Below are 26140 nucleotides of genomic sequence, written 5' to 3' on the forward strand. Positions count from 1 at the left end.
ATGTCAGTTACAGATTTAAACAATGTTTTTCCTAAGACCTTTCCCAATTTGTAACTCAAATCATCTAAAACAATCCCAGGTCAAATTTGATTGCCAGTCCTAAAAATAAAACAAAATAACAGGAACATTCTGAACATTATAAATTGATTTCAGTCACAAAAATACACTTATGTTAGCAAATTGCAAAAGCCTTCGCGAGATAGTCCAAAGTGCCCCCCACACCCCCATAGCACTTTCTTTGTTGGACTACTCTTTTACATAAAAGATCATTTGAAACGCTTGGACTATATTAAAGGCTCTCCATGGTTGTCCTATGGCGGTAGGCTAAATTTCAGAGTCTACGTATCATAGGTTGCTGACCCCAGTATGATTCCCAGAAATGATGCACATTGCAGTCATTTTTATTGTGATGTGTCAACGTTTTATTAACCGGAGAAGCAAACTGCAATTCAAAACAGACACACATCTGTCACTTTTCCCAAACATCGGGAGTTAAACGTACTTGGCGATGGAGACGGGTGGTGCTACGAGGGGCTGGCGTACAGCGGACACATTCAAAGCCTGAACAGGCACATTCAAATGATTTCCTTGGCGTCTTGCTGATGAAAAGCCTCGTCATAGCGTCGATGCAAACACACAAAAAACACTGATATGATTGTTAAAAAAATGCAGTTCAAGTAAAAATGACAACAACAAAAATCAACAATGAGAGATGAACCAAAATGGCCAAGTGTTTGTATTAAGTGGCATACTTGATGTGAAATCCATCTATAGGAAGGTTAAAGAGTGCACGCGCTAAACGTCTATGCAACTTGTTTGGAGTGATGGCTTTTCATAAATAAAAACAAAAAGCTGGCTACAACAATTACTTTCATAAAAACGCTTTTAGGTCATAAGGCAGTGAAAGCAACTTGCTTTAATTATTATTACTTCTACTTTTTTTAAAACCGTACAGTTTTTTCCGGGATAATCTCGCTTGGATGTGTGATGACGATAACAATAATGCCATATTGCATCCTTCGCTGCATGCGTTCCTTTTTTAACTTCTGCAGGTTGGATGGTTGCGACTAGCGGCCAAGCTGGAGTATGAGGAAGGGAGAGGAAGAGGTTCAGGTCCCGCCGTCGACAGTGGAATTCTGGGATGTCGTGGTTACTCCTGGAATAGTGGGGGGAAAAACAACACAGGTCAGTGCATGAATGTCAGCACCCCCTCACTGAGACTCGAATTGAGGTCCCAAATGGTGCCAATAATGTTGAGAATCTTTCCCTTTTGCACAAAGTGCGCGCAAAATGGCCGCAAGAGAGACGAAGGTGACATGACATTCAGCAACAGTATCGTTAGATGACGCCACATGCCAGAACGTCCTTACAGCTCTTGATGCGGCAATTTTGCAGGGTCTCCGCATGAAAGGGGCTACAGATATTTCCCACACCAGGTTGGAACCAGCCCGGTTGGGCACAAAATGGACACAATACTGCAGAACCTCCAAAGTCAAACGCCATTAAGGACGTAGCATTAGGAACTTTTAATCCGTTATTTAATCTGTTATTGTGTTTAGGTTTGGACAGTGCTTTCTGCTAATTTTGTGCCAAGTTAGAAAATGAAATGTGTGCGGCACATTCAAGTTGGTTTTTGATCTACCCTTAACATCCAATGCATCCAATTTTCCCATTGAGTGGATTTGTTTCAGTGTCTTTAATCGACCTTAAGAGGTTCTAGCAGTGTTAGCGTCGCAGGTATGTCAAGTATGGATTAAAAAATAAATAAAAGCAGAACTATTTGGCATAGATAGCACAGGTGTCTGGGGCAAGGCCGACAATGCTGGTATCAAACAAATTTTACATTTAAGAGAGCACAAGCCAAGGCAAGTGTGCGCATTTGTTAAAAACAAGATGAAAAGAAAAATCTCTCAATGTGAGTTTTGAATTTCAAGCTGACAACAACTTTGGTCATTGTGTGGTCGCCCCAGCACCGCGTGTGCATCAATACTCTGCAAGGGAAACATTCAATATTTGGTTAGTAGTTCTACTTAGAAGTAAACTTGGACTAATACACCAAGCAGCCAAGACAAAAGGCAAACATTCCCAAGTGTTGAGTCACACAAGCACAAGCACCCACACGCACGTACGCACACGGGCTCATCCCAAACCTGCAACAATTTGGGGATTGTTGCTGTGATCATGGAGAAGGGGTCAAAAAGAACCCAAATTGGGTCAAACAGGGATTGACCCAACTTTTCAGGTTATTCTTTTAAAAGTCACATGAATGCGTTGGCTGCGTTCGCCAATCACCCCTACAAACAATGTCTTATTTGTTTTTCTTTCACAAATGAAACAACGTTGTCAAGCCATCTTATGTCAACTGCATTCACATGCACATTCACACTCAAGAGTGTTTGTAAATGAGGACAATTGGGGGGGTCCCTAAAAGCAAACAATTAAAGGCTAAGCTAAATTTGATGTTTGACTGAGTTTTGTTGCACATGAGTTACTGAGCCAGCTTTCCGCCAACTGAGGCACTCCCGTGTACGCTTCAGATCAGATTTCGCTGAATGTTGGCGTGTTTGCATGAGCCGGTCGAGCAGGTATTTTATCTCTCAAGAGACTGCTGGTGCTGAAGCCACACAGTCTATGTCAATAGATCCGTATTTTATCAACTTCCTACAGGTCATATGTACAAAAAAGTCATTTGGACTCGTTGCCTAAATTGTGAATAAAGTGGGTTTATGGTGTGTAGGGTTTGAATAATGTCCAACAGGGGGAGCATTTCCACCACGAGATTGCATGAGCATGACAGCGACATTAGTGGAACGGGATTGGAGGGCTTGTCGTTACAAGTTGAGAGCGTGATATCCCCTGTGTGCGTGCGCTCAGGCTGACCTTATTCTACCCCAGCACGACAACAAAATGCATTAAGCATAGAAGTATATTAAAAAAAAGAGAGAAGAGGGCCACTGTTGGATGATTGGGAGATTGGAAGCGGGCATGCCAGAAGCGGGGAGCAGGACTGGACTGGCTGGCTTACCTGGGTCAGTCCTCCCCCTCCTCTGGCGTGATCTCTGTTTCTTTATGTACCACTACTTTGGTCACTGACATGTCAGGATGCTGCTCTTTGGCCTCCTTTATGGCCTGAGCCAGAGCCTACATGTGCACAGGTGCAGCGCCAGAAGGGGGTCACCAAGATGGGAGGTAGAGAATGGGAGGGGGGTGGGGGGGATAGGGAGTCACTGTTATCCAGATTTTCAAATCAAAAGCAAACAATTCCATTCATTTCGAGGCTGCATGCTTTGCCCCTTTGATTATAAGTGGCTCAGTTGGGCACCTGAGAAGGATCGAAGACGTTTTAATTCAAAATCCAAAGAGAAATTAGCGCTTCAAAGGAAAATACCTCATCGTGGTCGATTTCGGAGTCTCCCGTGATGACAATCCTTTTCTCGATTCTCGTCTCTGAAATGCCTCCTTTCACAGTCTGACAGATTAGAAAGAACAAAAATTTTTTTTACAAAAAGCCCATTTCACAGAGGTGAGTCAGTTTGTTCCATGCCGAGTGTCAACGATGAACTCTGACCTTGGTGATGTGTGTGGTGGTGGTGGTGCTGGTGGTTTCCGAGGTGATGGTTTGGGCGCTCAGCAACACGCCGGGGTCTGTGTCGCCGTTCATGTCGTTCTGTTGACAAAGTGCGGGACAAATTTAGAGACTGGACCCGGGCCAAGTTTGAAGGCGGCATTTGATGACACAAGTTTGCTATTGGCACGTACCGCAGCAGACTCGTACGTGATAGTCTTGGTCTCTGTATGAACCACGGGCATCTCTTTGGCGCAGACCGCGTCCACTTCCATACGCTGCCGGACAATAAAGAAAACATCACCATCCGAAGTGGCGCCATCTTTCTACTACTGCATTCATCTTAGTCTGGATTTACACTGACGGTATTTTAATCTGATTTAGCTAAATCGTATTTAGCTGCCTTTGGGGTGGATACTCACTGTACGGTCTTCCGGCGCTGCCTCCATCTCCATGGCAACAAGTTTCTTCTGCTCCAGGTCAGCTGATGCCTGTGAATGAAAATGATTGAAATGATTGCGTCACAAAGGAAATTAGTGACACATTAGGAACACATTGAAATATGTATGAATAAATATGACATCACATGAAAAAAAAATTGGTTTTAAATCAAGTTGTATTTTATAGAAAGACATTTTTTAGAAAGAAGAAAATAAGAAAAATATATGAATTGTATCATCATTTCTATTTCCATCACACATCACCTGTGTGGGAGATGAGAGGCATTTGCACTACAACACCTTGGGCAAAACAAACACATCAACAAAGTCAGCTTGTGACCGCCCAGCAAAGTGTGGTCACCTTTTCGGAAGTCACAGAAGGAGAAATCCATCCGAGAGTCGACTGGCAAGGACAAGACCGAGGATTCGAGGAAAGGAAGAGACAGACAGGACAGTGAGACGGGATATCAGAGCAAAAGGGGAGCGAGAGAGAGAAAGAAAGGAGGGGAAATATCTGGTGGATTGTATGGAATACCGGAACTAAGCTTTGGTTGCTCTGTTGTCGCTTAAGCAGGTAGAGCCATACAATGTTTTCAGTAGGAGGGGGACTTGGATGAGGTGGGGAGAAAAGACGCAGCGGTGGCTGCGGGCCAGGTGGCGCCGTCGAGTAAAATGTTGCAGCACAGCGAAAGCGCGTCTCACTTGAGTGCCCAGCCGTTTCTTTTCCTTTATCCGTTGAGAGTAGCTGCTAAGTAATGCAAATCAAGGTGGTTTAGCTGTCAAACTAAAAAAAGGTATAATTATGATGAAAAAAATCCTGATTTATGTGGTAAAAGTTGCAATATACCAAAGGTATTTTTATGAGTAAGAATACAGACAATACAATTTTGACACGAATGTTTCCAATAAAAGAGCTGCAAATTGTGTGACAAAAAGTCTTTTGTGAACAAGATTTTAATTTCACCACAGGAAAATAAACTTTTTATTTCCTAGAATAAAAATTATTTCTTGAAAAGTATTTTCTTTTTACTGAAATTATGACAATGAAATGCAGCGTGGCAAAAGTGTTCCCCATCCACTTGCTTTCCTTATCAGCTATGGGAGCAGCTGGTAAGTAAGGCAAGTGCAGGCGTTTTTAGCCATTAACCCAAAATAAACACGAGCGGTCCAAAAACAAGCAAAAGAAAAAGCGGCGGCGTGAAGGTAAACTGGCTGTTAAGGGACAGCATAGCGAGTTAGCCATGCACAGCACCGGATGACACTCTTATTGTTAGGCCGCTGTCGAGGAGGAGGAGGGGGGGGGGGGGGGGTTAATGAGGGAATACTTTTTATACAGTTACCACTGCTAAGGGCGCGGCCTCCGAGAGCGTAATCTGAGCCACGTCGGGCTTTGACTGCTCAAAGGTCTTGGGCATCTCCTCCGTCAGCACTCTGAAGTCCTCAGACTCCTCGGCTCTCGCCACCTCCGACACCCACGAGGCCATGGCCTTCTTGGGCGAGCCTTTGACTGGAGACGCGTCCTCCACCAGCGCCTCCATCTTACTCAAGAGGAGCTTTCCCACATCGTCTTTCCCTTCCGCTTCCACCTCGGCCTCCTTCAATATGATGAGCATGCCTCTTTTGTCGGTGATGGCTTGGGACACTTCCTCTCTGACGGAACCCGGGCTCAGCCTATCCACGGACTTTTCGGACAACTGGTCCTGGGAGTCGGGGGTTTTCTCCTCCGCTGCAAAAACGTCATCGTCCATAGTGGCCGACGGGCTAATCTCCTGCGGGGGCGCTCCGTCTGCTAGGGAACTATCCGCAGTGCATTTCAGCAGATATTCTGCCGCCTGGGGAGACACTTGTCTTATTGGAAATGGTATTCGCAAGATAAACAAGACTTTTAAAGACCCACTTGGATCAAATTGCAAGGAACAGAGTACATTTACTTTTGTCTGATTTAAAGCCTCACTCTCTCCTACCATGTTGAGTTTTCATTACCCAGCATGCGGCGACGCTATTAAGTTCACAAGAAAATGAAGCAAGAACAAAGCCAAAGAGAAGGAAGGACAGTGACAGCTATGCAGAAACACAATGCAAAAATACACACATGTGCAAACAGAACCATGAAAAAAAAAAAAAAAAACAAGGGGGAAAACCTCACCTCGGTCACTTTAGGTTCTGCCTTTGTCTCATCTCCAGCGGGCTTTTCATCTTCTTCCTGCAGACGGAAGAAAAAAATTGAAACAAAAATAAACACAGCTTAAAAATTCATCTGGTGTCAGTGATCAGGAAGTAGCCCAGAAATAGTGTCGCAGTGACCACAAGAAGAAATCAATGCCAACCATGGAGAAATAATGTGATCAAGCTGCTAATGGCAAAAGACTCGTTGGATATAATGCGCAGCACTCAAATTCTTTCTCATCATCATATTCTCATGTGCACCCACATAAAATATAATGCTCCAGTCTTATTGATACTTTAAACACACGTCATTAATCAACCTGTGCTTACATCCTGCTGTTCCTGTTCCAGAGGTTCTATCATTGGCGGCTCGTCAGATCTGGGCGAGCGCGCCGGGGACGAGGAGAGCCTCCGCTCCCATTCAGTGAGGCCTGGGACGCCGGCGTCCGTCTCCAGGAAGGAGCGCTTCAGCTCGCTGATGTTGGTCTGGTGCTTGACCATCTCAGCGGGGGGCTCTGTGTCCTATAGCGAGTGGCCAGGTGACCATTATAAGAGGGTTGATGCTTTGTCATGCTTCAAGTATGCAAAGTCATCTTGTAAATGTAAAACATGAACAAAAATAGGGATGGAAATATACCCCTCCCCAAAAATAAAAAGGGATTTAAAATGGAACTTATTGTTTACATGCTTTGTAGGCGTCTCGTGAGATGCAGTCAAGCCTCTGAGGTCGAATATAATTAGTAGCAACTGTCATACAAGTCTTAAAGACAAAAGTCAACCATCTAATCAATTTGGGGCATTTCAATCTCTGACCTTTTAATAAGGGGGAGAAAAAAAAAATCACAACTCATTTCAAAATCGCACGTCTTCATCTTAGAGCTTTCGATGTTGCGCGAGTTCAAAAAAACTACCTGAAGCAATAATTAAGACATGCGGTAAGTTACAAAGCACCGGCACAAAACTCCCAAATCCTGTTAGTCCTTTTTAAGACAGATGAAGTTTCATCTCTGAATACTCAGAGAAGCAACTCGAGCTGCTCGAAGAAACCCGACACACTGGACACAACAATGCTCTATCAGTACTGTTAGGATTATTTCGATTTTCTTACCAACCTCCAGCATCAGATTACTGTGCTTGACAAAAACGTTTTCCCTTTTTACTCGTCTTATGACACTACGCTGCGGGGGAGAAACAAACAGGGGCGGGTTCAGATTCTGAGAGCTTCAACAAAGCAATCGAGGACGGAAAAGCCCGGCTTCCATTTTCCGAACAAGACGCGTCAACTAGGCTGACTTGGACGGAAGAAGAGAAAATGGTGGTAGGGAAAAAAATAACTAAATCAGGCTTGGACATTGGCAGCAGGCAGTGAAGCGTGACGCGACATACCTGAGTGGGCATCTCAGAGTCGTCGTCCGCATCCGACTGACAGCGAGTGAAGAAATAGTGACACGAGTAAAAAGGAGGTGAAGTGGTGGTGACAAGAAGGGGGGGGGGGGGGGGGGGGTAGGGGGAATGAAAGGCCAGCGGAGAAATGTGGCATGTGGAAATAGGTAGCAAGAAGGGTGGTAGATAAAGAGGAAGATCAGTCACGCTTTATGTAGAAGAAGAAGAAAAAAAAAAAAGTGCCAACTGCCAAGGTACCTTGTGTAGTGAAGTCATCAGGCCACACCGGAGAAGAAAAAAGTTTCTGATTCTGGCTAGTTCTCATCAAGTTTTTCTTCTAGTAAGATGGATACCATGTTTTTTTTTTTACACAGTGGCACAACTGATAAGTAAAATGTACTGCATTTTTATCTTTTTCTCCTTTCAGTGTGGCCCTTTGCACTTGTGTGTGCCGACTCATACTTAGTATAACAAAGGTTTCACGTGCACAAATTTACATCACTGTAAAGTAAATAAAACGCGACATTACATCTCAGTACATGGCATATTCATGCTTTAAAATGGCACCGTGCCTCCCCCACGACGTACAAACCTCCGTGGCAGTAATATCCCCGTCGAAGGCAAAGTCAGTTTGTTCGCTGTCGGTCTGCTTTGCCAAAGCCGCGGAAAGCATTCCGAGCGGCAAAAAAAAAGGAATACAAACAGAACAACACCCCAACATTGTAAAAACGCAGTGAAACAATACACGACTTCAGGACTTCAGTCTTGAGATAACGACAGATGGAAACAAAATGGAAATGCACGGGTTGGTTTTTCGAGTCGAGACGAACGCTCCAGAGAAGGTTCGCAAAACAACAGAGAAAGAAAATGAAAAGAAGAGCAAATTACAACTGCACAAATAGCAAGCAAAACAGACTCAGAGGAAGCTCAAACCTTCAGTCAGTCCACTTTGCTGGCTGAATTTAGAAGGCTCTCATCCCCATGCACATCTGACACATCTCTGCATTACATCACGCAGATCATGTGAGATCCAAAACCTTTGCTCATATCTTGGCACTGCCTACTTACACTGGAAGGGGATTAGCATTTCAATGCGGAGCAATGCAGAGAGTTGAGAATCATGGAAGCGTTCTCATGCGGTCTGGACTGAAAGGAGTCATGGATAAAAGAATAATGACACCGAGACGGGTTAGGCACAAAGCTGTGTGTTTAAATGGGATTCAGCCAGGGATTAGAAAGTAAACACTCAAAGGGGACATATTATGGGGAAAAAGTGACTTTTTCATTGTGGCATACAAATCGTTGAGTCTCTGGAGTGCCTGCTCATCCAAGTATGAAATTATATAATCCGATATTTTAGACACGAGGGTTCAAGACAAAAGGCGAGCTGATTGAAGTTTTAGCGCAGATTAGCATGCTAGCGGAAACAAATTCCATTGTAAATGGAGGAGTTTTGCTCGACTTTGTTTTCTTTTGAGCTGCCATCTTTCCGCAAATAGTGGCCACTTGCTTCAGTGTCACTATGGTCGTCATGGTAACAAATGACTCACTGATTTGTCAAGACTACATTTAGCTAAAAAAAACAGTGTGCGACAATTCTTGATTATTTTGACAATCAGATATTAATTACAACTCTTTAAAATACTTTTTTTTCCCAAATGTGAAAACGCATAATATGTCTCCTTTAGCAAGAGTGTCTACTATCTCTCTCATCAAGCCAATCAAATGTGAAACGGTGACTTCTCTGGGTGATGATGATGATGAGTGAGTGTGAGGTTCTGAAAGTAGGACAGACACTGGGACAAGACAAGTCTCCAGGTCGGCTCTGGACTGGCGAAACAGCAGAGCGCCTTACGGGACGGGCGTTAAAGGGGTTCAACTCTTACACACCTCCTCTTCCTCTGAACTGTCATAGTCATGGTAGCCCTGGGCTATGCAGGCGGTCAGCGAGGCTGCCTTGGGCTCCAGGTAGCAGAGGCACAGCGCCAGGGGGAAGGAGAGGGTGAGGGCGTAGGGCACGGAGAAGGAGGTGGACAGCAGAAAGAAGAAGATGAAGAGGAAGCAGGGGATGAGCGACGGCGACTTGATGGGCACAAAGTTCTGAGCGCACTCAGGCAGGAAGCGCATCTCCGACAGGTCGGGGAAGCTGAGGTAGCCGTCCTCGTCCAGGACAGCCGACAGGTCGGGCAGGTGCAGGGAGAAGGAGAAGAGCGTGCCACCGCGCGTGCCACCGCGCGCACCGCCGCTTTGCTCCAGCCGCCGCTTGCGGGCCGACAGCAGCAGTGCCCGCTCCGCCAGCAGGGCTGCTTGGCGATCTGAGCGGGCCTGCTGGCGGCGGCGGCCGGCGCCGTCCTTGACCGGGCTCACAGAGGAGGCCCTTTTGCGCGCGTTTTCCCTGCGCCGCCGCCGCACTTTTGTTGATGACACGGGGGATGAAGGGAGTGAGAGCTCAGAGCCGAGGGCGCTGGCAGTGAAGGCACAGGGGGAGCGCTAATGGAGGGACGGGATGCGTGCGTGTGCAAAGTGTATGAATGCCGATGGGGAAAGGAGGCCAATACGCATGGGCACACATGAGAAAAAGTGTGGGGTTAAAAGGAAGGACAGGAGGAAAAAGCAAATTAGTCAAGCACAAAGAAGATGAAAAGCAAAGACTAAACTAGAAGCAAGTGATTTTTTTTTCATCAGCCATAAGGAAATTCAAAAACTAAAACGGATTTCAAAGTTCATCCATCCATCTTCCGTACCGCTTAGTCCCCACGGGGGTCGCGGGCGTGCTGGAGCCTATCCCAGCGTCATCGGGCAGTAGGCGGGGGACACCCTGAACCGGTTGCCAGCCAATCGCAGGGCACACAGAGACAAACAACCATTCGCACTCGCACTCACACCTAGGGACAATTTGGAGCGCTCAATCAGCCTACCAAGCATGTTTTTGGGATGTGGGAGGAAACCGGAGTGCCCGGAGAAAACCCACGCGGGCCCGGGGAGAACATGCAAACTCCACACAGGGAGGGCCGGAGGTGGAATCGAACCCGCACCCTCCTAACTGTGAGGCGGACGTGCTACCCAGTGCGCCACCGAGCCGCCTGGATTTCAAAGTTGTAGAATATAAAAGGAGCGCAGTCTCCAAAAAGGTATTTGTCTTCGGGCACCTGCTTAACGGTCGTTTACCTTTGCTTCTTGTCTGACCGGCGTCGGGGTGCCGGCGTCGGCGGTCGTGTCCGCACGGGTATCCTCCCGCTCCGCCTTCTCTTCCTCCGCCTTCTTTTCGGTGGTCACCGTGGTGATAATGTCTCCCCTGGCGTTGGCGGCGCTGTCGCTGTCCCTCATCAGAGTCTCATGGTTCTCTGTGATGGGCGCTGGAAAACACAGAAAGACCGATGAGATCTGCACGGGAGCCGGCGCCCGTTTCTGGACATTGAATAATGCGGGGGGACCTTACCTCCGTCCAAGCTGCGTGACATGTTGTAACGTTTGCTGGCGGAGCGCTCGAAGAAGGGGGCCGGTCGAATGATCTGAGAGCTGGCCCTGCGAGTTTGCGCCTGCGTCCTGCCACTGTAGCGGAACTTGGAGCCGAGGGTGAGGAACTTCTTTGGGGGCGCCTCGGGGGACACAAGCCTGTTAAATGTGACACATGTGCATGTTACATGTTATTTTTTTGTTTTACCTCCTATACACGGATAAAATAATTTTGGACATCTGTCCATTAAACATACATGAACCAAAAATGGAAATCAATCCATGACTTTTCCTGCAAGTCTCACCTGAAGAAGGTGTGATGTTCAACGCAGACCTTCCACAGCCGCTTGGCAGCACGGTGGTTGGGAAGCTTGAAGCCAATAGTGCTTTCAAACTGCTCAAACTTGAGACCCAAAACTAATGATCAGATCGGCTAAAACAAGCACAAAGTTTCTTATTAACAAAATTAGACGTTTACCTCGCCGGGCCGGATTTTGATGTAGAAGTTGTTCCTCTTGTAGGAGATCTTGAGGATTTTGGGCCAGGCAAAGCGGTTGATGCGCAGCCTGTCCCTGTAGATGAGGAGACCACTGGCACACACTCCTAACATGATCTCCACACCCTCCGAGTCCTGGGAACAAACACACCGGAGGATGATCAAGTGACCCCAATACAGCACCGTTTATAGGACAGCACTGACTGTTATCGGGATGAAGCAGGCAGGTGGCGAGTGGAATCAAGCAAACGGTCCTGCTACCTCAAAGTAGGACTGGAGGGGTGCCTTAAGCAAGAATGGCGGGTGACATTATGCTCTCAGGTGGAAGCCATTTTGCTAGGGGGAGAGCCCATCCAAAGCGGGAAGTCTTACTGGGATATTGAAAAGTGTGTTCAACCACATGCACATGTGGAACGCGCACACACGCACACACAATAAGCAGCCGCTTACCTCACCCGGCGCACGAGCCAAGCCTTGATAGAGACGCCCTACCAACTTTGCGTTCAGTGAGAGAAGAGACAAAACAGGGAGGCCGGTCTGATATGCTGGATAACGTTTTAGCATTTATCAACAGGAGAATGAATACTGGACTGGACTTTGAGCAATAACGCTCGCTCATTCTTATCAAGCCGACGTTATCTACTACCATCATCTGATATCACTCCGCGAATGCAATAACTTTTCCAATGTTTGTTCTTGACGGGTGATAACAGATTCATGGCCGATTGACATCTTAAAGATGCCAACTCGGCCTCTGGCAAGCCAAAGGAGATGTGGTGAAATGAGTCAGCAGTGCAGCAGCGGCGGTGGTGGTGCAAGTGAGGCCTCACAGTGGCAGCCATGACTGCTAATAGTGTGCGTCAAATGGATTTGTTTCAAGTTGCTTTTAATTAATCATTCACTCAAGACAGATAAAGACTTTCCTCAAATTAACGACTCCCCTTTCCACCTCATCAGAACAATGAAGGATCAAACTCTAAAGTAAGTTAGGGAGTGAGCGTTGTCACAATAAGCCAATAGCTGTAATTGACCCCACCCCCCAAAAAAAGGTTTCCAATTTCCCGTAGATGCGACAAGCTGGGATTAAAGAAGCATTTTTGTTTGGTTTGTTGAATAGAAGCTCCTCCCCTCACTTCAACATAGTTCCTTGGCCCCAATATGCCACAAGCCTTCGGCAAAGCTCACCTTTTCTATCAGACAGGGACTAGGCCTATGTGCACAATGACAAAGCAAGCAGAAGAATAGAATTGAAGCCTTCTTCTCACCTTGGCATGGTGGAGATCCACACCGTACATGGACAGCTTCTTTGCATTTTCCAGGAAATGCATTTCCGCTTCAGCCGGAGTCATCCCCCTGATTGAATGACACCAACAAACAAACAGGAACATTGAAGAAAAGGACTGTGGAAAGCAGAGAACACTGGAGAATTCAATCAATTTCAACAGGAAGCAAACCTAATTCAGTTGCATGGCATAAAATCCAAAGCGAATCAATTTCCTCTTGTTGCGTTTGTGGATGTTTTCAGCTGAATGTCCACCAAGCAGCTGTGAGCGCATTCCATTTTTAGCAACAACGGCCTTTAGCCTCATACCGACTGCTACTGAGCTGCATCGCTGCGCCCTCAACCGCATCAAATCACTCACAAATCGTTGCGATGCAGCGAGAATATGATGCTCAGACGCACAACAGATGGCCCCCACCCTCCATTTGTGGAAAGTAACAAATCCAATTTCTGGGAACATGTGTTGCCTTCCAGAGCAGCATCATAAAAGATGCTAACAAATACAACATCACTTAAAATGTTCCTTTACGGGGTTAAAAAAACGATGGAGTCTCTGAAGATGTGCGATTATTCATTTAAGTGGGCACTACTTGATTGTCACCTACTTATAAGTCTTGTGGAGCTCCATGACTTTCTCCTCCAGCTCTTTGGTCTGGTTGGGTGCGAAGCGTAGCTCACTGATGTAGTCGCTGCCCAGCTCCTCGGGATCGTAGTCGCCCAGCTCCGACTGCACAGTGTACGAGCCCAGAACGGTGTGGGTGGCGAAGGAACAGGGGAGGCGACCAGAAACCACGTCATCTCGGAGCTGCAGGCACAGGTAGTACCTAAAAGAGTGGGGAGAAAACCATTAGAAAAACTTAAGGTGTCAAAGAAAACACCAAAAAGAAACAAGACAACAGACCTTGTGATATCCTCGGTCAGTTGTGAGGGGTCTGGAGGGTAGAACTTCACATTAAACGCAAAGTTCCAGGGACCTGCTGAGAAGAAGAAAGAAGTTTGGATAGATTTTATCAAGCAGTTTTTAGTTTTGGTCTGCTTGCCCCCAGGATAGGAACATGAGCAGTCTTCTTATTTGCAGCGTAGTCATTAGACAAACATCTTAAGTCAAAAGACACATACTCCTGATCTGCTTTTTCAGGTCCTTAGTAGGATCCAGCCAATTCTGTCAAGACAAGAAAAAAAAATCGTCATCTTTTTGTAAGCAAACCAATACACGGTCTTGACATTAATTGTCACAATACCTTCTGTTTCTCCACATCTCTGTAAGTAATCCCAAAGTAGTCCTTCTCTAACAGATTGAGGTGATCGCAGACTTTGTCAAAGAGAACTTGACCTTTGACCCGCTTCTGTGAGGAGTCAACAAACATGTAGCTGACTGATCAGTATACACCATACAGTGTTTAATTTTCCAACGCCATCAACCAGGACAATTTATGCGAGTTAAATGAGTGAAAAGGGGGGTGGGGGGGGGGGTCACACGCGTGGAGGCGTGTAACCCCCCCTTTTTGTTTGTTGATATATTATAGTTGTCAGTTGAGCTATTAGCTTAGCAGGACTCGCACTTGTAACCACAGAGTGCATAGCTCTCCTGAGAACTGTGCAGCGTTCCTGTGTGATTATGCAAGAGCCACAAGGACAATTGGTAGGAGACTTAATCCCGCCAGGATGTCTCTGAGAGTATTAGCGGAGTCTTGTCAGACTAATGCAGCGTGCTGTTGGTGCTGTGACAGCACCGCTCAACACTTTTAACCCGAATTGCACCGGCATGGCCTTCACACACAAACAAAAGGGCTTTTCAAGCTCTAGTTTTATTAATATTTTCCTGGCCACTACAAGATCTTAACTAATTCTGGAATAATCTTCCCGTAATATTAATAAGGCCATTTCATGGAAAAATATCTTGTGTGAAATGAAACAAATCTTGTGAAAATGCATTTAGGAGCATGCCGTTTTGCACTTCATCCCATTGTTACATAACCAGACTCGGCGATATGGTGACAAAGTGAATTATAATGCTTAATCATTTGTGTTTTTAAAGTAATGATGTCACCAACATATTGGAACAAAAACATATTATTTAGAAGAATACAGTAATAACAATGTCACAAGATGGCAGTAAGTAACTGTGCAGCATTTTTGATGACGGGTTTACAATTTTCATCTGCCAGTTACGAGTACAACGTAATAAAATGATCAAGGTTACAAGATGGCGGATAATGTCTGTGAATATGTCCTGGTGATGGCAAGCAAGTTTGGAAAGCATTTAACCATGTTTAGGGTAGGTAAGATAAGCTTCTCCCATTCACTTTGTATAGGAGACAAGGCTCTCACTCACCTCCACATTCAGGGTGTAGTCAGAACCATCCAATAGTGTCACCTTGCATTGCATGATCTTCACCTTCTTCACTCCTTTTAAAGGAGACCTGGACAGACGACTGGTGGATGACTGGCGGGACTCTTGGTCTTCCTCTGGCGTATCCTGATGAGTGAATATCAGATGAACATTAATTACATTACCTTTACAGTACACAAAAAAAAATCCAATTTCTACCAAATTAACAAACTGTGGATAATACTTGTTTTTTTTTAACATGCACAGAGGGAATAAAATGCGTGTGTGAGCATAACATCCAAATGCGTGTTATTCAAGAAATGACGGTATGCATTTGGCTGGATGAATGATCTATAGAAAATATTTGGAGACCACAGAGACCATGCAACTTCCCCTTCCCTAACACTTCATGTAGACATGTTAAACAAAAGCACCAGTTCTGTCACATGTCTGCAAGACAAAAATAGAACCACCGCTTCTCCAAATGAGTTCCTGTCCCTACTGGATAATCAAACATTATTCACAGACGGTTTCAATTACAGGTAGGGGTCGCAACATCTGGCTCTATTACAGAAAACTACCAAGGCCCAAACAGTAAGTATAACTAAAAACAAAAAAAACTTGTTGAAGTTTATGTAAGCATTATGAGCTTACGATGATTCATATTCAAACCATGAAAAGGACTCTGATGAAGGCGGAAGAACCCGCCGAAACATGTCAGGTAAATGAACCTAAAGAAAATTGTTTGATATAGAAGAACCAGTGAAGTACATGAAAAGAACCCTTCCGTAATTCTGTCCTGGCAGCAAAAGCCACATTCTAGCTTGGGTCAGTGACTTTGCACGCAAACACATAGCGGTTCCACTTTTTTTGCATCCAGCTCTTAAAATTGGGACACTGACCAAAAGATCTCAAGCTGTCATCATTCTTGCATTTTGGCTCAAACTTCAGCCAAGTTATGACGCACACAAAAAAAATGGACAGCTGCATCCTCATACCAAACGCCGTTACCAGGAGTGTGCATTTCAGTTTGGCAGAAGATTTGTTTTGGGATTGACGATAAAATAAAAGCTTCAAACCAGCTGCGTTGTGTGAATGAAAAAAAAAATAAATGCAGATGATGACCACACATTTGCAGCTCGTAAAGACTGAATAAATGCAGTCTGCTGTGGAAATTCTATAGAAGCTTTAATATACATTTTATTTTTATTTTTGATGAGTTGTGCAATGTCATGTCTGTTACAGGATAAAACATTTGAGTTCTCCTTATAGAAAAACAAATTGAATTGTTCTGTACTCTAATATTTGGTTTGCTAGGTAGAATTGCTTTATGGAGGCACGTGGGTGTGTTGGGAATCCGAACAACCATGGAATGTATAGCAGGTGGTTTGACGATAAGGAGGCGCCACTAGAGAAGTCCAAACTCAGTTAAAAAGTGCTATGACTAAAAAGTCCAAGTCATCATTTTACCAGTGGAAAGTGAACTCATCCCCACTTTGTCATGTGTTCCTTTGCTGCAGGCTCAGAATGATCACTTTTCCACACAAAGGCACAATTGTCTCAGGCTGAGCTAGATATGATACAAGTGGACAAGCTGACCTGTTCTTTCCTGGCCGGCGTGCTGTGCCCCACGGCGGCGGGAAGCTGCTCCAGCTGGTTCTGAGGTGAGGCGGGTTCAGCAGCTTTTGGGTTCTCCTTGGGAGCCGCTACGCTCTCCTCTTGCTGCTGCTGCTGCTGCTTGGCCTCAGAGTCTGCGCCTGATTCGGTTGTCATGGTAAATTACGCTGGAGCGGAAGAAGGGGAGGGATGAGTCAGCTTAAGGAGTGCGGTGCACAGCCTAACAGACATTCACCAGAGTGAGATAAGCAAAGATGTTAAAGTAAGGCTGTGGAATGAATAATTGATATAAACAACCCATGTTTAGTACAGTTATGGGTTTGATTTTAATTTATTATTTCTGCTTGTGTTCCCTGTATTGACTAAAAAAAATGAGATGAGGACATTTTGTGGATTTCACAAAGCTAATTGCATTGAAGGGGAACAAAGTGAAAGAAAACCAAGGCCACGCTACATCCTGCAGATTCTAATCTGAGCTAATGAGAGAAAACATATGACGGTGTGTTTTGCAGCTCGACAGATAGTATTTGGTGCTCAGGGGGGCCCCACTGGTCTGAACTACCCGGAGGCTGTACTTGAGAGATCAGAGGGCATGTGTGCAAGATTTGTGAGTGTCTGCTACTGTGGGGTTGCTAGCGGTGAACGATTGCCATTCTGCAGCCGCCCTTCTCCTGCTCCCTTCGCCTCTATTTATAGGGCTCTGTTTATCCCGTGGTAGCGAGGATGTCGGGGACACCGCGGTGATCAACAAAGGCAGCACTGTGGTCTGAGGTGTTCCCCCAAAAAATGCTTTGCACCAAAGATTAAACTGAAAGGATAAAGATACTACAAACTAGAATTACTACTTTTGTACTACTAAATTACGACACCACCGTATGTTTTAATGCTACAGGCATGAGACCTTCACATTTCAGGCTTCTATCACACGATTACAATAAGAATGCGATACCACACTCTTATGAATATATGCTACATCAACAAAATCATTGTTCAAAGAATAATAAAGAGGCCAAACACATCTCAACAGTAGCTAGCGACACTGGCCAGGCAGACTCTAATCTTCCAAAACTTCCAGAATATAAACGACAGTCAACACAAGGTAAAAAAACAATGGACCCTGAGGTGTTGAAATGAATGGCGCTGATTTAAAAGCGGCTGTAAATTCCACCTCAGGCATTGATAGCAATTCTGAAATTGCTTTTTCGCTGAGTGGAGATACCTTTGGTCACTCCAAACGTGCTGATCAGGTTGCTGTTAAACACCCACACTATGTAACTTTGCAAAAAGTCGGTAACGGAATATGATTTACAAGCTTTTGCAGGAGGAAGTGATCAAGTCACATGATCCAAAAGGAGGCGCAGCTAACCTTTGCCTCCTAGTTCTTCCTTGCCCTCTTGGGAGTTTAAGATCAGGGGATGTTTGAGAATATTTGCCATTTTTCACATGTCCTGAGTGTTGTTAGTCACCTAAATGTTGAACAGAGGCTGTGATTTACCGAAGTCAAATTCCTTGTTTGGCACGCTCAAACATGGCGAATAAAAACTCTTGAATCTTGAATCTATGGGCATCTCGGCATGATGAGGAAGAATACATTCAGTCACGCAACAACAAAGCACACAAGTCGTCTTGTGCGTGGACCGCCACGGGCATTATGCATAAAAGAAAGATGCATTCACTACCCACGACTCATTTCATGATGGTATAAAAAGAGCAAGGCGATCCAAGTCAATAACGACAAAAGTCACTGGAGTCTAAGCTTGGACAAGGCACTTACAGAAATTGCTTGATTCAACAGCCAAAAGTGCGTTGAACTCAAGGCTCAGCCTTTATCGCATTTAGAATTCCAGCATTTTCAGACTCCGTCATCAATGTTATCAACAAATACTGGAAGTAACGTACGGCAAACGTTCCTCTTAAGAGTATGTTTTGTGCCATAAAATAAGCGATGGTTGATTTTCTTTGATCGCCGACCCTAATTAAAATTACAATTACAGTGAATGGGGTATATTACATCGATGTCACTGAGCGCCTCAGTGCTGACTGGATGGCTGGCAATCTCATTCTGAAAGGTTCATTTGAGATCATCACGCATATATGCAGAGGATGAGCAGCGGCCATCTGCGCCGGGTGCCATTAGCCGGACTGCAACACAGCTGGGCCGCTCGCACCCCACCCCCCGACCCGCTTACACTAGCGAGCACCCCTGGAGGCGTGCTGAATTTACATCGCCGGCGTTTTTCTGACACGTCACACCGGCCGTATGGGAAGCCGGCCCCTCCCGACACGGGCTGCTGACAGCTGCCGCACACAATCCCAGCCGCTGTAACAGGAAACCATGTTGCTGGGTCTGGACGTTTGGATTAAGAGCTTCCAGATACCTAAAGTGCTTTTAAGTGGCCTGAATTGCAAACAGAAGGAGGGCTGCACTATTGATTTGTTTGGTCCAAAACAACCTGTTTTCTCATCTGTAATCATGTGATTAGCACAGGACAAGCTTCATTTATATCCATTTGTTGTCTTTTTACACTGAATTTAAGGTATTCAACTATTCTTGATCTTGAATTGTGACTCAAATTAATGATAATCATTCTCTCAGGAAATAATGGGATTTAAAAAAAAAGAAATGTTGCCATGCTTGACCTTGATCGACTGCAGAAGTACAAAATGACCACAAGGATAACAATTAGGATTAGACATGCGTACTGGCAGGCAAATTCAAAAGTTTGGAGGCATTTTGTTTTTAATTGTACAACCTTGGGGGCATAAACTGATTGCGCTTCTTTTCCAAGTGGACATGTGGAAAACATTCCCCGGCTACACTTTCACATCTCACTGCTGAGTGCGATGTGTCGTACTGGCCTTAACCATTCCAGATATCCAAACAACCAGAGATCTGTTTTCGTCTTCAGGGTCTTCTGCCAGGAGACTCAGTCTGGCTGCTCTCAATCCAAGCGAGAGCCATATTTCACGTATGGAAAGTACAAGGTCATCCAACAGGCCGTAACCCCCCCCCCCCCCTTTTTTTTGCAAGCACACTTAACAAAATTCCATAAAAAATTCAGCCAAGTCAGCAAAAGGACTATTGCGGCTGTTTCACCAACCTTCCGTTGGTCTTATTTTTGTGACACCTAAACTATAAAATGGAAACTACAAGGTGACCCACTATGAACATACACACAATGCTAGCTAACTTTGGTCACAGCATTACAGCACGTCTCCACCTGCTGATCTGATCTGGATTGTTTCTCTACCAAGGCGGTTTTGTTAGGTCAGCTATGCAACATTATTACTATTGTATGCTTGAAAATCCCTCGTAAAACCGCTGTGACAATCATCTCTTTACCAGTCCACAGCAGAAAGTATCAACAAAAGTAACGCAACACTTAAATCAAAGAGCATTGAAAAGTGGGACCAGTCTTTACAATGAAAACAAAAACAAAAGCGTTCAGTGCTAAATTCAACTGCTTGATGAAAAAGCTTGTTTACTGTGCCTTGCGATGAAACTGTTTCTTAAAAATGTAAGAAGAGCCAAAGTGTTTCCTGGGGGGGGAGATGAGACATGAGTTACACATAATAAAAACAAAAACCCAGAGTGATGGCTCATTTTTCTAAAAACTCTCAAAGTCTGACATCCACTCAAAAATCTGAGGTACCACTGTGAGGAGTTTATCAGTAATATCAGGCCAAATTTGAGCACACCATTGCTATTCGTGGAAAGTTGACACAAAATGGGAAAAGCTACACAAACATGCAGTTATTAAGCAGATGAATGGACAACAAGGCCCATAATGTTGAACAACAGCACAGTGTGCGTCTCAACAGGCAGCCGATGGAGATCAGCAACTGGAGGGATGCGAGGATGCTTCACAAGCAGCCACACCGAGTGAGTGTCACCCTGACCACGCCTACCCGCAGTGCAGATCAAAAACAGCTCCACAATGTGTGCCTTCCTGGCCGACGATAACCTAACAAATTCCAACCTACCTCGCGACTGCTCTCCCCCGAGCCACAACCGGAGGCGTCATTTTGAATCAAAGTTTGCACTCGAGAGTTGTTTTCGTTTCACTTTTTTTCCCCTTTTGCCTCGAGGCTGATACATCAAACAAGCTAGCTCACCTTTTAAATTGTAGCCTTGTAGCTTTAGCCACACATCAACTTTAGCCTCTTGGGCTAACGTTTAGGTAGCACAGATGAGTTATTTGAACGTAGCTACCCCAATATAAACATCACTGTGTGTCACCTACGCACGTTCCCAATCCTGAAAGCGGCGCCTCTGACGTGATGATGATCTCCCCTCCTATTTACCGTGACGATACATATAAAGGTGACAAAACTGTTTTCATTACCAGAACCAAAGACGTTGCTCGCTGGGCTGTTTACGCGGGTTGCATGCGCCGTGCGTGGGCTCGTGTTGCCTGACAGCACCGTCGCTCTACCGCCGTTCGTTCTCCCTCCGCCCTCTGCACTCCGCCCTCGTCCGTGCCGACGAGTGAAGAATTGTGGGAAATCGAGGCGCGCGTACGCAGACACTGGCGTTGCGTGCGCGTGCGCGCACGTACGGGGCAATTAATGGAGGCTGATATTTTTTTATACGGAATGATGCAGCACGGTGACGTCATCAAGTCCCCTTCTACCAACTGTGCGTTGAGTGGGTGCACCAAAAAAGGAATATGAATTATTAATGTTGTCATTTTCATACTTAAAAGAATATTTAATATCACGTTCCATTATTTAATCCAGACTGTCCTCCAATAATCTACATTAGTCCCTGTAGTATTTTGCTCATTTTTTCTTCAACTTGGTTAATTAAACGTATTTCATCAATTCTTTTATTCATTCATTTCACCAAATAATTAGTAATGGGATCAGCTGAAAGAAAAAGCCTAAAATAATGGATGGATTAATGGATAAACTAATTATATTTATATCATAAATAAAAAGGATGTTAAATTTGATAATACTATTTAGCCACAAGATTATGACCATTATCTAATGCAGGCAAAATATGGCGAGCAGGCTACAAATGACCAACTCTGCTCTTTTAATTTGGTCTTCAGAGGAGTTACCAAGCATCCCTGTCATATTTATCACAATTATTTAATAAAATTTGGGATAAGATCTGCACACAATGATAACATACTGCAGTTTTGCTTCCATCTGTGTGTCAGGTGTCATGAAAGGGTTTCACTTCATTTTAACTCCTTTGTAAATTTTACACTGGAGGACATCAAAGCAGTGCGACAAATAATGCAGTGTACACAAACAGCCTACTGCTGGCCGTTATACATGCTCTTTGGCAATTTTTTTAATGAGGTTATTCCCTCTGGGTGTTTTTGTGCTTTTTTACCTCCTGCCTCCCAGAGGAAACCTGACCCAAATGGGTCAAACGTTTGACTTTTATTTCATTTAAGTGCTGACATGCTGCGTGCCAGCACATACCCATGTCAGGCACATTATTGCTCAAGTTTAGCTAACAAATCCCGTGAACGGTGACAAAACGTTGGCCGGTGTGCTCTAAATAGGTGATTCATAAAGTAGCCACCGAGCTAATTGTAGCACGCATCATAAAGCAAACTCGTTAAAATCCGGAGAGAGTGAGGCCTGCCTCTGGTTTGACAATGGAGGTAACAAAATATTCCTATACTCCCACAAAGCAATAACAAAGGATCGTTTTTCACGCTGACATTGTGCACAAGTACTGCAATGTCACTGTCCTCACTATAATGCAATGCCGCCATTAACCATAAACATTCTTAACTGCTTTGACTTGGCAGGCAACATCATGCGCTGCTCGGCTGACTGGTTCAAGGAAGAACTCCACATGGAAGTTGTACAGGCGCCGAGTGGAACTCATTTTCAGCCCAAATGAAAACATACAATTTTACCCTTGTTAGTGAATCTAAAATAGCTTTCCGTTCTCTCCAATAATTATCATATTGCCAGCAAGCTCTTATTTACAAAACACCATTTCATCATGCCTTGTTGAAGTTACAACTGCACTGGCGGCGCTGGAAGGGGGCTGCGGGGGCACTGTCCCCCACTGAAATATGTTTGGACCCTCCAGGGGCTAGGCCAGATAATTGCCTTTTGAGTATTTTCTGATTTTCCTGAAAATCGTTTTCCACATTTCAACCCATTCTCCGTAGCAAATGGATAATGAATCCAAAATGCCATTAAAATGGTCCCTTCACATCATCAAACTTCACCCGCACGTAATGACGAAATTCTTGGAAATGCAAATGATAAGCGAACACTTGCAATAAAGTACACGTGTCCGTTGTGTTTATGTGCTCTGGGACTTCTTACGTGGGAAAGTGTGTACGTGTGCAGATCAATGCCTCTTCACATGTGTTGGCTCAGCACAATGACATGGGACATGTGATGCGTGGACTCTGCTTAGCTTATGTGGCTGCTTAAGTCTTCACTTTTTTATGCTGCATACACACACTACTTCCCTATTCCTCTTCCTGCGTTGCTTTTCAGCAACCAACCTTGACCTAGTTTAATCCTGAACCAGTCTCCTGAACATCATCATGCCGAACAACCAATGACAAAAACCTTTGTCATTTTGCACAATTGTACACCCCCTTGTCAGCATCTCCGTACGACTAATCACCTGGCCTGGTAACATGTTGTTCGGTACCACTTATTTTTCAGATCGATACTATAAGTACTCAACTGAGTATTCACTGATACCACTTGAACAGAACAACTTTGTGCCAAACAACATCCACAACTGCAGTTTTTGTGTCCTTATTTGTAACATCCAAGGTCAGCCTTCTCCTTGTTGTACACTGTAGCATTTATTCATCGAGTGTCATCGAGCTTGGCGTCTACAGCTTGAACTGGATGAACTCCAAACAAGTTGGCTCTCAGCCTTCCTGTTTGTATTCCGCCTCCAATTAGTCAAAGCTACCGCCCCCTGCTGTCCAGCTCTATTCAGTAGCCGGGTCAGCGAGCACACAAATGGCAACATTAAAACGCAATTTGGATGTGACAAAGTGGGCCAAAGGTTTTGCAGCATCCCCTTTTTTTGGGGAACAGCATGTGAACACACAGTCAGCAGGAGGAAAGCGTGTCTTATGATGAGTTGTACAAAAAAAGTGTTTGCAACCTTTAGAATGTGACGCACTAATGATTGTGAATGTCAAGGAAGCAGTTTTGCAGGAAATTGTGATGCTGAAAAAATGCTGCAGTACATGGAATGACTTGAGCTTCAATCGAGGTTGCAAAGACTTTTTAGAGCACTTAATTTTTGTCAACATCAAAGACAATTTTGTGATCATCAAAAAACGTTTTTGAGTCTTACCCAACAAATATTTAGTAAAGGGCATACTAAAAATATACTACTCGCACTGTCAAGGTCCGTGAGTGGCCGGCTCTTCTGTGTCGGCGTCAAGTGATCAGGTGGTGAGGTAACACCTTTCGCAAATGACTTATCTCACCACTTAACAGGATTGAGTCATAAGCGTTACTCCCGCAGGCCCTGAAAGCACCGCGCACACTTGTTTGACTTTGGTCTTCTTCCTATTCACATTTCCAATAGGGCAAGCTAGTGACAAGGTCATACTTTCTCTTCTAAAACCATATTTTCATATCATCGCTTCATTCGTTTCGAAGCATCCATTCAATATCCTCCATTTTGTGTGCTGCGCGACATCGCCTCCTTTTCTCTTCCCTTCTTCTCCACCACAATGGCAGACGTATTGATCTCGACCTGACGTGACAGCGGTATTGATCGGCATTCCCGAGATGAATGGCAAGAGACGGCCTGATAGCCTCCAATGCCGACAACATCGCAGCAGAGTAAAAGTTTGTAAATGCACCGCAGTTGAAAATGTTTCAAAATGCCGCACTGCAGGCCCAAAAAGGAACCTGGGATTTCCACCGTAATTACTAGCTTCTCCCTGTGTCCCCAGTAGACTCCTTGGGGGAAAGAAAAGGGGGGGGCAGCTTAAATCCACTTTTGCTTGCATCGCTTTTATTTTTAATACTCTGACATTTCTTTTAAGAGACTTAAAGAGGAACAAGCTTGACAGCACAGCTGCGACTACTATAACGCTCACGGACTTTGGCCCGCTTTTATCTCTCTGGCCCTGTACATTCACCTTCATCATTTACTTCACTCATAAACCAGCAGAAGGTCCACATGTCCATGGACACATGACCCGGCAATAAAAAGAATATGTAGTCAGTCAGTAACTTCTGATTCATTCACAGTTTCTATGGTAGTAAGCGGGAACGCAAATGCTGAGCAAACATCCCATTTCCACAGGAAACATCTGATTACGTGTGTCAGTGTGTGTGTTTGTGAGGGGAAAAAAAAAAGTCCACTCAGTACTCTGGCCAGTCAACGTAATAAAAAAACACATTAGCCACTAAGAACGCCAATGGAACCAGTGTTTGTTTTACAATAAATGTTCCTAAGTCAATGTGACCTGTCACATGTTTTAATGTCAGTCTGTTTTGTAAGTAATAAAAAGTTTTATCTTTCATCTTACATTGTAAAAAAAATATTTTCAAACCATTAGAATGGGTCCAACGTGACCCCATGTATGTTTTATCTTCAATTTTTTAATGTTTATTGTTGTGTTTTTAAAAGAAAAAATAATTTTAAAAAAATTAAAAAGTTAAAAGAAAAATTATAATACAAAGGACATTTTCTTAAAAAAACAACAACCCTACCTTTTTTTCTTTTACATATACATATGGCGCAAAGGCTGCAGGTCATTCACCCTTGTGCTGCAACCCAACGATTGGCATTTGTGACATTTTCTGTTTCTATATATTTTTATCCACTTGTTGACATGGGGTGACACATGCCTATACGCTTGATTCTATTTTGCTCTTGTGAAAGTGAGGACTCACCATTTCACATTCCAGAAGGGCAGAAAGGGTGGGCCGGCGAGAGGGGGGTCGTCGGTCACATTTTGCAGGAGAAGGCCCGGCAACAGAAGCACACATAAAAATAAAATCTAAATCAGATTGTGTATTCATGCCCCCAGTAGGGGTTGGTATAAAAACAGCCTCATACATAATTCATGTACATGATTTCTCATACAATTGAAGATATATTTTGTACCTGACTCTTCCAAAATCACTCCCAGGCTGAGTTGGAGTCTCCTGGCAGAAGAAAGGAGCAGGCACCTGTAAAGTCAGCTGCATTCACTTCACAGCCAGGAGGAACCAAGCCGGCCTTAACCCCTCCCCTCTCCAATTCTCGTACCGCCCGCCGCCTGCAGTGCTCCAAAACGGACACTCCCGCCCCCACTTTCTCGCCCTCTCACAACAACTGCTCGACTACAGGCTTCTTGAAGAAGTGCTGCAACCTTTGGCCACTAGAGGGCAGTCAGGCTGCAAATGAAATATTCATCCATCCATTTTCTGAACCGCTTATATTCTC

General features: G+C 44.6%; 1 protein-coding gene across 18 annotated transcripts; it reads right to left on the minus strand.

The window, feature by feature from the left end:
* Positions 1–398: 398 nt before the first annotated feature.
* On the minus strand, positions 399–25926 carry epb41l3b (erythrocyte membrane protein band 4.1-like 3b). Of its 18 annotated transcripts, none has more exons than XM_037276351.1 (26): positions 25820–25926; positions 16720–16877; positions 15124–15267; positions 14030–14134; positions 13908–13950; positions 13690–13765; positions 13394–13612; positions 12772–12859; positions 11957–12001; positions 11489–11641; positions 11316–11413; positions 10994–11169; positions 10723–10910; positions 9445–10044; positions 8147–8200; positions 7558–7593; positions 6502–6693; positions 6152–6208; positions 5346–5837; positions 4367–4408; positions 3988–4056; positions 3760–3843; positions 3569–3667; positions 3389–3469; positions 3026–3141; positions 399–1156 (listed from the first exon to the last, which is right to left on the minus strand). In XM_037276351.1, the coding sequence occupies exons 3-25, from the start codon at positions 15175–15177 to the stop codon at positions 3031–3033; spliced, it is 3162 nt and encodes a 1053-aa protein (XP_037132246.1). In that variant the 5' UTR covers positions 15178–15267; positions 16720–16877; positions 25820–25926; the 3' UTR covers positions 399–1156; positions 3026–3030. The 18 variants fall into 18 exon arrangements, with proteins under 18 accessions (XP_037132246.1, XP_037132240.1, XP_037132241.1 ...); XM_037276345.1 differs by lacking the exon at positions 25820–25926 and adding an exon at positions 25606–25626 and having other exon boundaries at positions 15124–15282; positions 16720–16904; XM_037276346.1 differs by lacking the exon at positions 25820–25926 and adding an exon at positions 21084–21231 and having other exon boundaries at positions 16720–16904.
* Positions 25927–26140: the final 214 nt, after the last annotated feature.

This window comes from Syngnathus acus, chromosome 17 (assembly GCF_901709675.1).
Source record: "Syngnathus acus chromosome 17, fSynAcu1.2, whole genome shotgun sequence".
Classification (NCBI taxonomy): Eukaryota; Metazoa; Chordata; class Actinopteri; order Syngnathiformes; family Syngnathidae; genus Syngnathus; species Syngnathus acus.